The following is a 10,072-nucleotide window of genomic DNA, read 5'->3' as shown; positions in this document are numbered from 1 at the left end:
GCATTCTAGTTCGCAACCGGCGCTCTGCAAAGCTTGCATGGTGAGTAAATAAAATATGTCAACTGATTAGGCGTCAAACTCTTAGTCTTTGTGGCCTGGCTAGAGGCGGGGTACGCATGATGATATACCCCCGGGCACATCAGGCTTTTATACGGGATACGGAGGGATCTGTTCATCTTAACAAGTCAGATTCCTCAGTTTTACACGGCAATGGTACTCGTACCCGAGACTAAAGATATTAAACGAACGCCCTAAATCCTAGCGGAACTCGCCAAACAAACTAGCAATCCTTGATCTGCACGCGCACTCCCAGATTGGTGGTCTTCCGTAGCCCCAGATTAATTCAGTTCTGCACCCTGACCTAACTATTACGACAACAACGACAAATCTGGGGAAGAGTCGGGGTCTCCGTGTGGGGGAGACCCATTCTAAGCATCCAGCATGGGTCCTGGTATCCACTGGCTAGAGATGGAGTTTGAGTCCGCTCCTGTCCAAACCCTGCCGCAGGAGGAGAGCTAGCTCCTCCAACTCGGACATACAGACGCGTAACCTTGAACTAGGGAATTGAATGTGTCTGAGTCCGAGCGACTGGGCCAGAAGCAGTTTGCCGATTCCCTTATGCCCGGCTAGTGCGCTCTGGGGTTGGCGGTCTATGGGTCTCACTGGCGTCGAACTAAGCGAGTCTATTGACTGCTAGTGCCTGTCATGAAAAGCATTCTCAAAGTACTCCTGCCAATGATATCCTTGCCAATGATATCCTGTATCTCTCGGTGTGGTTCAACCCGAGACTGGCTTCGCTAGGGTTCCCGACTGGGCGAAGTCGGGCTCCGGGCTCCCAACAGTATACGCCGGTTGTGATGATCAGCTTCAGGAGTAGTCTTTTACAACGGCCAGTTTGAGCAAAGTTTGACCACTGTATAGGATCCACTATTACGCCGGTGGGCGGAATCCCCAAGCCCAAGTAAGCTGCATGGTAGGCATATTCTCAGGGACAATTATTCTCTCCTGAACCGAAGCCTCTCTAAGACCCGACAACCTGTTGCTGACCGGCTACTGACTCCTTATGTTTCCGCGGCTAACGCCTCCGAAGCACCTTTCAGTTAATAAAGCTCCTGGCAAGCGACTGGTGGAAAACGGGATCGACTTCGGCCTGTTCTTACACGAAGGCCGACGATCCCTGCGCGCCGAGACGCCTCCGTCTCCAAGCGCACAGCAAATGCGCTAACCCAAGATGCCTGCAAGGCTGGTAGCATACGCCTGCTATGGTAGGCTGGCAGTGCAAGATGTACCTGTTTGCACTCCTCAATGTGCGGAGAACCCTGCATCTTTCGCTCGCCACGGACAGTTCCTCTCGGCCATCGGGGGAAAGGAGATGGAGCTGTCCTTACAAAATCACCAAGTCCGGTTCGGGAGCCTGCAAAGGGCTGGATGTTGCTTATTTGTTCCTTGTCAGATCTCGGGGTGGGTTTACACCGATGTAAAGCCTGCTTATGTCGTATTGTGGTGGTTTAAGGGAACTATACCGAAATCCAGCGCTTCATACTCGTTCCCTTGCAGAAGAAAGTCCCAGATGATCCACTTCAATCACCCAAAGAACAATAGTGCTGCCCTCTTGGAACAAAGCTCAACACTGTTGGAAGCTCAGACACGAATATACGCCACGGAAGGCAATCATCGCCAGCCTGCCGTTATAAACCAAGGCCTCCAGCTGCGCCACCTTTCATAGCTGGCCGTTTAGGAGTGTTGGGTGCTAGTCTTTGTTTGCGATGAGCGATTTAGCTAGGGCTCATCGGGACCCATAGGACCTGGTCAAAGGATGTCCTTTCTGACTATCATCAATGGTAACATGTAGACTACCTGCTGTTGTGATTGTCAATCCGCTATGCTTCCAACCATGCTTCTCGTCGTCCACCTTTTTCCTGAGAGGAATGTCGGCTTGCCAGCCCAGTATGCGCCTGCCGTTATATAGTTGGTAAATGGTACCAATCCATCTCACGCAGAAGGAGCACGAGGCATTTATCTAGAATGCCCGCACTAGATCTATGTAACAACTCTAGTAGGGATGATCTTCATACTCGCCAGGATAACACGTGTAAGAGGCAGTAATGTTGACACATCCAGTGTCCCCGCTTCTTCCGCCATGAGCAACTCCTTCAGCGTCTGCGTCAACCGTGCCTTTTGTCCCGTCGGCGCTGTTGATGTGGAGACTGAGTCTGCTGCTCTACGCAATGCATACTCACGCGCCTCAAGCCACTCTCTCAAACTACACGATCGCCACATACACTCCGGCGCTGGAAGTGGTAGAGTCAGCACGGCTTCGTCGTCCAAGGGCTCGAAGTAAGCACTACTGAGCTTTCCCGCTCGAGCATCGAGTATATTGATGACGTTGGCAAAGAAGATGTTTCGACGAAGCGACTCAGCGAACTTCCATAATTCCCAGTTAAGTTCGGCGTCGTGGGTTGTTTCTATCGCGGTGCGGCAGTGTGCGTACAAGCAGCGGATCATCTAAGCATTGTAAGCTGACATTTCTGTCGGGAACAAATAGAGAGACAGCTACCTTTAAGAGAAAAGAACTATGTAGTTCTGCCTCTCACTCCGATGCCTCTTTCTGTTTTTCCAGCCCTTCCTCTACTTGTCTGGATAGCTTGACAGCGACAGGCAGGAAATTCCCTCCAAAGAGGCCGGGTGTCTGATAAATGCAGACCGCGTGCACGGCAGCAAGGGAATTCTCAGGCGTACCAAGAAACGACTGGAAATTACGGACTAACTTGTCCCGCTCTTTGTTGATCAGAGTATCGACGAATCCGTAGTTTGATCCAAACGAGCCCGTGTAAGCTGAGACACATGCTAAGGCAACGCCCATGGGTCTCGCCATTCCGCCCATGGGGCAGCGGTAGGATCCGTGGTGTATAAAGGGGGACCAGTGGTCGCGCTGGAGGATTAGCGACGAATACTCGCGGAGGGTGAAAATCAGCTGTTCGTACAGTCGCCCAGTGTCAAAGCCAGCTTCCAGATGCGGGAAGAAATCGCGGGCGAAGATGAGCTGTGCCGAACTTTCTGGATTGAAGTCAATATAAAGGAAGTCGTGGTAGCTCTGTCCAGAGGCGATGGGGAAAGAACTGCCGGTTTTGAAGAGTGAGGACATTGCAGCGTTTGATCTGTCATTCGAGTTCTCTGGAGAGAGTGCTCGGGGCCCTTGTCCTTCAACAGGATAGGCGATGATCCAGTGGACGAGTAGCAGCTGCCTATGGAGGCGAGAATCTCCTCGTGCTGACCAAATAATTGTAACGACTGAGAGAATTCTCGGTTCCGCAAGATAGAAGCGAGAAAGTCTGGATTCTGAAACGCGTCCGTGAAGGTATCTGCCCCAGCCGTCGGGTCAATAGTGGCAGAAGCTAAGGTATCCCACGCTGCAACGTCGTTAACCCCATTCAGCGGCGCAGTCTCTGTATAGGGTATGCTCTGCAACAGTGACGGCTCAATAGTCGCGGCTAAGCCCGCCGACGACGTCAACGAGATCAATGACTGGTTTGACGAGACCTGCCCTTGATGCGTGACCTGCAGCACTGATACCGCAGACTGCGGGTACTGACACTGAATCCCGAGCTATAAGGCTGGCTTGTCCACGGATCTCGGCGCGCTTTTGGTCAACTTCGCTGGTGCCCGGGAACGAAAGGGAGGTCTCGCGGGTCTCGGTAAATAGAAGAGCGGCGATGTTGGCTAGGAGCTGGGTGCGCGGTGGCGTGGCTGACGGGTCTGGGGCTAGATGGTGAGGACTGCATTGAGCAGGGGTGCGAGCCATGGACGAGCCGGCGGGGGGTGCAGATGCCCGGCAAGACGGTCCATTCTGTGCTTGTCATGGATGCGGCTGGAGCTGGAGAAGCTGAGGGTGCCATCGATTCGCTAACTTGGATGCCCCATGGTCTTGGGATGAAATGTTCGGCTCGAAGCAGCGGCCCTCTGTGGAATCGCGGGATCGTGGCTCGAGCTATTGAGCTTTGGTGGAAGTACGCAAGAGCCGCTCCCAAAAGAGCTCAAATAGACGTCGGACACTTTATTCCAAGCCTGGAGAGATAGTAGAATAATTAGAAATCAAGAGCTGCGGAGCTTGAGCTTCAGGCGATGGATGGGATACATCCGGAGCAAAATGGTCATGGCCATACTTCTCCGAGACCAATCGGAGGATAATGGTTATGACGATCTTGCCAGCATGTGCAGCCATGATAGGTGACTGTATCAGTTTGATTTGACTCTTCTCCGAGGATAACTGTTAGGTTTGTTGACTTGGAGCGTGATGACGTGTCTGACGGCCCTAGGTCCTACCTCTTGAGTGAGCTTGTGGCTATTCTCCTTGCCAGCGAGTATCCAAATACCATGATACTCCACCGCTATTATCGCTGTCATTCTATCAGCCTCTTACACCACTCTCTTTACGACCTCTCAGTCACATCAAATGATATAGACTCCGTCATGGCACTCAGTATCGCAGTCCCAGCTGAGGGAAGCCTTCATTCAACACACGGTACGTTGACCTTCATCTCGAGATCTGATCTCGTACTCGTTTAGGCCTCTTCCAGGTCTTCAGTCCCTACTCCATTAGCTAAACCAAAACTAGAAACCTGAGACTAACTCCGTCTTCCTAACCCGGTCTGTGTACAAACTGCAAATTGCAGGAACCCATCTCTGCTCCGTCTTTAATGATCACGCCAATGCGATAATATCAGACTTCTCGGTTAGAGAGATCGTTTTCGGTGGTGGTGCGACTGAATGAGTCTGACTGTGTTTAGGGTTCGGAATGAGGCGGGTTGGTGATGCACTGCGTGACTGAGGTATTTCTTCTGTTGGACGTCCTGGATTGAGAACCTGAAGAAACCTACAGCGAAGGGAACTGGCTAGTGCTTTTGTGCTTGAAACAGATATCTCCAGTACTGCTACTCGAGTGATAAAGAAAGGTCCAAGACTTGCGAACGATACTGGAGGAACTATTTCTGCATCGGTATCATGGTAGCTAATCCATAATGCTCTGATGTCAAAGCCATGGGACTCAAAATTACAGGTTGGTGTGGTTTTTGTCTAGTTAGCATGCACTATTCTAGGGCAAGGTAGCGTGCATATGCATGCCATAATCGACTGTACTCACCACTCAACCCAAATAGTAGTTGTTAAGCGAAATAAGAAAACTGATTGGTAGTGTCTGCTACAACGCCAATAAAGATGTATTATATCTCTAGAGTATCCTAAAGTGAACGCTAAGCAACAGTAAGATGAATAAATACGATACCGAGCAACTGACACAACGGGCCCTCCGCTAGGGGTATGGTAAGTGTCCCATATCCTAGCATCCCAGAGGACGAAGCCAAACATGATATACTGAACATATTACAGCTTCGCCTTGTTCTCTCCCGCGCTCTCTCTCCCCTTACTCTCCCTCTCGGCCTCCTTCCTGAGCATCCTTTTCAGGATCTTCCCAGAGGCATTCTTGGGGATCGCTTCCACGAACCTCACACCCCCCGTCAGAGCCTTGTACTTTGCCAATCGTTGCCCCAAATACTCCTTGACCTCATCCTCCGTCAACCCCTCACCCTTCCCAGGTCTTCTAACCACATACGCACGTACCAGCTCACTCCCGTCCTCCCTTTTATCCTTGATTCCAATGACCGCCGCATCAACGATAAGCGGGTGAGAAAGCAGCACGGCCTCGAGTTCTGGTGGCGCAACCTGGAACCCGCGCACCTTGATAAGTTCCTTCTTCCGATCGACAATGTACCATTTCCTGCTGGCGGCGTCGCAGTATGCGATGTCGCCGGTGTGGTACCAGCCGTCCTCATCAAAGGATTCTGCATTCGCAGAAGGGTTGTTGAAGTACCCCGGCGTAACGGTGGGGCCGCGAACGCAGAGCTCGCCGCGCGTGTTGTAGGCGGAGATATTCTTCCCTTGATCGTCGACTAACCTAGCACCCCATCCATTAGCCACCGGCCGTGAAAGACGGGTCAACAGCAAAGAACAGAAACGAAAAGTAATAAAAAAAAAAACGCATACTTAGCCTCCAAATTCGCAATCAACCTCCCCACCGACCCGGTGTCATCGCTTTCTGGGTAAATAAAAGATGTCGCAATGCAGGTGGTCTCAGTCATGCCCCAGACCTGCGTGAATGAAGCGCCGGGGCCGAGGAGTTTGCGCAGTCTCCCCTGGACGTTTTTATCCAGCGGCGCTGCGCCGCAGGCCGCGCTCCGCACAGAGCGCAGGTACGGCTTCTCGTATGCCATGTCGTTCATCAGCAATGCGATGACGAGGGGCGGCACCAGCATCAGATCTGTGATCTGATACTTTAAGCAGGCTTGCAGGTATAGTGCGAGATCAAATCGGCGCATCAAGTGCACTGTATGACCTGATTTCAGGGCGCCGACATGTGTGCTCGGCGCGACGGCGGCATGGAATACGGGTGTTGCGAAAATATGCCTTCTCTGCTCACCGCATCGCAATCAGCATTCCTGTTCATTTATGTGCCAAAAAACAGGGCAAAGAAAAATAGTGAACAGGGTGCATTGGGAGATATACTTCATAGTCTCGCGGGTGGATCTGAAAGACAAGCTCCTGCTGCGCGATAAGATTCCTATGCGTGTTCGTCACGGCCTTCGGGAGCCCCGTCGTCCCCGAACTAAACAGTCTCGCAGCGGCCGTCGTTCTTGATTTGACCTCGTCATCGAACTCGACCCAGCATTCCTCGCCATGATTATAAAGTTCCTTCCAGGAGGCTCTGCCCTCTGGAACCGCCTGCTCAGGCAGCGGGTTGAAGATCCGCACACTGCTCTCAGGGATCCCCACGACCTTCGCAGCCTCCAGCACCGGACCCAGAATCTCTGGCTCAGAGAGCACGAAGCTCACATCTGCTGTGCGGAAATGGTGCGCCAATTCGTGGGAGGTGTAACTGGGATTCGTGCCTGTAAAGATCCCGCCGACGCCGATGGTAGCGAGGACGAGTATCGAATAGTATATCTTATAGCTTCTCAGTACTGTCTCCAGAGAGCTTTCGTAAGAGGAAAAAATCAAAACTGGAAAAAAAAAAAAAAAAAAAAAAAAAAAAAAAAAAAAAAAGACGCACATCGTTGAATGAATGGATAGCAACACAATCCCCCTCCTTCACGCCCCAGGCCCGCAGGCCCGCGATGAGCTGGCGGATTATTGTGCGCGCTTGCGCGAGCGATATTGAACGGGCAGGGTTGGACACATCGACATAGACCTGTTGTACATATAGTCAGCGCCTTAAGGCCTCGTGCCCAGTATACTCGCAGTGTTGCCCATGCCAAGAGTCTAGACACAACGGCTGAGATCGCCAAGTTGCGGGGGCAGACGAACCGGCTTGTTAGGGTCATAGGGAGGGTTGGCGAAGATATAGGTCAGGATATCGGTATTAGGGACTGGAACACGGAGATCTGGTTCGAAAATCATTTTTCTTGATAAAATACCCACATGCTAACGATGAATGGAAGGGAATGTGAAGTTGAATGTGAGGGGAATGTGGAGGTGAAGGCGGCCTGGGGAGGATACATAAGCAGCTAGGCCAGCCGCCGCAGCTCAGCTCGGCTCAGCTAAGCTAAGCTGCTGGCAGCCCGTTAGCGGCCGCTCGGGACCTCGGGACGGGCTCCCGCGGTTGCGGTCGCTAGCTGGCCTTGGGGCATATATTTGGTACTCGAGCCAGGAACAATGCTACTGGTGAATCGCGATGTCTTGACATTTTATTCTATCCATTCCATCTATATGCAATGCATGTAACATGAAAAGAGCAAGAGCAAGGAAAAACCAAACTACAACCGGATCTGAAACCGGGGATGCGTGCGAATCATCTCTCCGTACTTCCAGAATAACACCGGACACGCACACATCGCCAATGCAATAAACGCCAACAACGAGTTCCCCCATCCCAGACCGAGGGCATCATACATGTCTGGCCCCGCCAGCGGCAGCAGCGCACCGCCGAGCGACCGCAGCGCGGTGTTCGCGGCCGTGACCGAGGCCGCATGCAGCAGGTACGAGTCGACGAGATACGTGTTGGCAACCATGAACACAACCATCAATCCCACAGCGAACACGCCCGTACCGATAATCGGCACGATCCAGTGCGTCTTAGCCTCGGCGCTCCAGCCGTACCAAAAAAGCCCGATCGGGATGGCCAGCGACCCAAAGATCATCGGCGGCAGACGGGACTCCGGTTTGAATATACCCTTGGCCGTATGATCGGCCGCGATCTTGTTCCCGATTGCACCGCTAACGATGAGGCCGACCATACTACCGATACCGAATCCCAGATACGCAAGGCCTGCGATTGAAGGAGCCCAGCCGTACTGGCCCTCGAAGATACTGGTGATGGTGGTGAACATGAGGTACAGGTACCCATAGGAGATGGTGGAAAAGAGCGAAAAGAGGAAGACAATGGGCGACAGGAAGAGGAACTTGATCGGACGCGTGAAGGCGTCGACAAAGACCTGCTTCGGGGTCCGGCCGGTATCGTGGACGGACCGCAGGGACGGGTTCCCTGTCTCCTTGCGCAGTCGGGCAGCCTTGCGGGCAAGCAGGACGGGCGCGTATGACTCGCGGTAGGCGATAAGCGCACCAATGCTGATTACGCCGGTCTATATAAAGGGTCAGTACAGCCACTACCTTAGTTGTTTTATTTTTCTTTCTTCTTGGAATTTCCACACTGCGGAAGAGCGTACCGTGATTGCGATAACCCAAAACACCCATCGCCAGCCCTCCGCCTCGGACAGGAACCCTCCAGCGACGGGCCCAACGACGGGGCCGAGGATAGGCCCCAGTGCCCATATGGCCATGATGCCGGCGCGCTTCTCCTGCAGAGTCATATCGGCAATTGTGCCTGATCCGATCGTGATCGGACAAACGCCGGCAACGCCAGCAAACAATCGAAAGACGATCAACTGTGGCAGCGTTTTGGCGACGGCGCAGGCGATGGTGAACACCAGAAACATCACGTTACAGGCGTGGTAGAGCGGGACGCGGCCGTATAGTTCTGAGAGCGGCGCGATGACGAACGGGCCGACCACGTACCCCAGGACAAATACGGAAACGACGAAGGAGGCCAGCATTGTATCACTCGAGTGGAATTCCATCATGACGCCTTTTATCCCAGGCGCGAACATGGACGAGGCGAGAGGGCTGTCCATCGCTTCATTAGTTTTGACCCCCGTCCCAAGTCGCGCGAACCACCCGTCCAGGACTTACGTGATAAAGGTGTTTGCGGCCATCAAAACCAGCTGCGCAGTCTTTTTGCTGGTCGACCAGTTCATCGGGTTGGCGGGGTCGTCAGGGCCGTCCCAGTCGACCTTCTCGTCGCTGTTCTCACTCGGCCCATTTTCTCCTTTCTCGGCGCGGTCGACCTCGGTTGCCAGCGTTGCGGACGACATTCCTTCAGTCAGATATCGGCTTGGAAGCTGCGAGCGTAGCATGAGATGCTTTGGGCTGTCGGGTGACTCCTATTTATTTAAATGACCGATCCTCCCTCATCTTCTCCAAGCTGGGGCCATAGTTTCCCACTCGGATCTGGCCATTTTTAATGCACAGCACTGCCGGCCAGCCCTCCAATGAGCGCCAAGATTGCGGTTGTTTATGCGGCGATTGTCCTGGTTATGAAGAAGCTAGATCCATGGCTCGGGCTTCGTATTCCGGCTTAGTGTACGAGAGCCCGCATAATCGACCTTATGCAAGGTTCCCTGGGATAAGCGATGCATTATCAATCCTCTGGTCCGAGCCTCGACGCCTAAATACCCGGCCGCTAAACGCAAGTTTGTGCTGGTTTCTGTGAGCTTCGTTTTCTAGAATGTTTTCGCCCTTCTCTGATTATGCTTTCTAATCCTGACCGGAAATAAGGCCTTCCAACTTTATCCCCGAATGTACCCCGTACTGCAGCGGAGGCGGTCCGTGTCCAAAATGTCGGAAGATACCTCACAGTTCGTGGCACTTTCCAGTAGCCGTAGCCGTGAAATGCCAAGATGTTTCTGTGGTACAGCCCTCAGCGCATAGATGGAAGATCTGGATGATCTAGATGCACGACACGCCT

General features: G+C 52.8%; 3 protein-coding genes across 3 annotated transcripts, besides 1 other annotated feature; all 3 read right to left on the bottom strand.

The window, feature by feature from the left end:
- Positions 1 to 10,072: part of a sequence feature (contig 1.47 3364..137873(-1)) that runs on past both edges of the window.
- ANIA_02673 (uncharacterized protein) lies at positions 2,041 to 3,802 on the bottom strand (the record flags this gene model as incomplete). The annotated part of the gene is made up of 5 exons (XM_655185.1): positions 2,041 to 2,192; positions 2,283 to 2,424; positions 2,525 to 2,528; positions 2,595 to 3,245; positions 3,594 to 3,802. The coding sequence occupies 5 exons, from the start codon at positions 3,800 to 3,802 to the stop codon at positions 2,041 to 2,043; spliced, it is 1,158 nt and encodes a 385-aa protein (XP_660277.1).
- ANIA_02674 (acyl--CoA ligase) lies at positions 5,380 to 7,449 on the bottom strand (the record flags this gene model as incomplete). Its single annotated transcript, XM_655186.1, has 5 exons — positions 5,380 to 5,950; positions 6,040 to 6,464; positions 6,559 to 6,996; positions 7,103 to 7,240; positions 7,357 to 7,449. The coding sequence occupies 5 exons, from the start codon at positions 7,447 to 7,449 to the stop codon at positions 5,380 to 5,382; spliced, it is 1,665 nt and encodes a 554-aa protein (XP_660278.1).
- Positions 7,806 to 9,419, bottom strand: ANIA_02675 (MFS transporter; the record flags this gene model as incomplete). Its single annotated transcript, XM_655187.1, has 3 exons — positions 7,806 to 8,630; positions 8,715 to 9,171; positions 9,238 to 9,419. 3 exons carry the CDS (start codon positions 9,417 to 9,419, stop codon positions 7,806 to 7,808), a joined length of 1,464 nt encoding a protein of 487 aa, XP_660279.1.

The sequence above is a fragment of the Aspergillus nidulans genome, chromosome VI (assembly GCF_000011425.1).
Source record: "Aspergillus nidulans FGSC A4 chromosome VI".
NCBI classification, from domain to species: domain Eukaryota; kingdom Fungi; phylum Ascomycota; class Eurotiomycetes; order Eurotiales; family Aspergillaceae; genus Aspergillus; species Aspergillus nidulans.
Note: the sequence above shows the minus strand (reverse complement) of the source record. Positions and strands in the feature narration are given on the sequence as shown.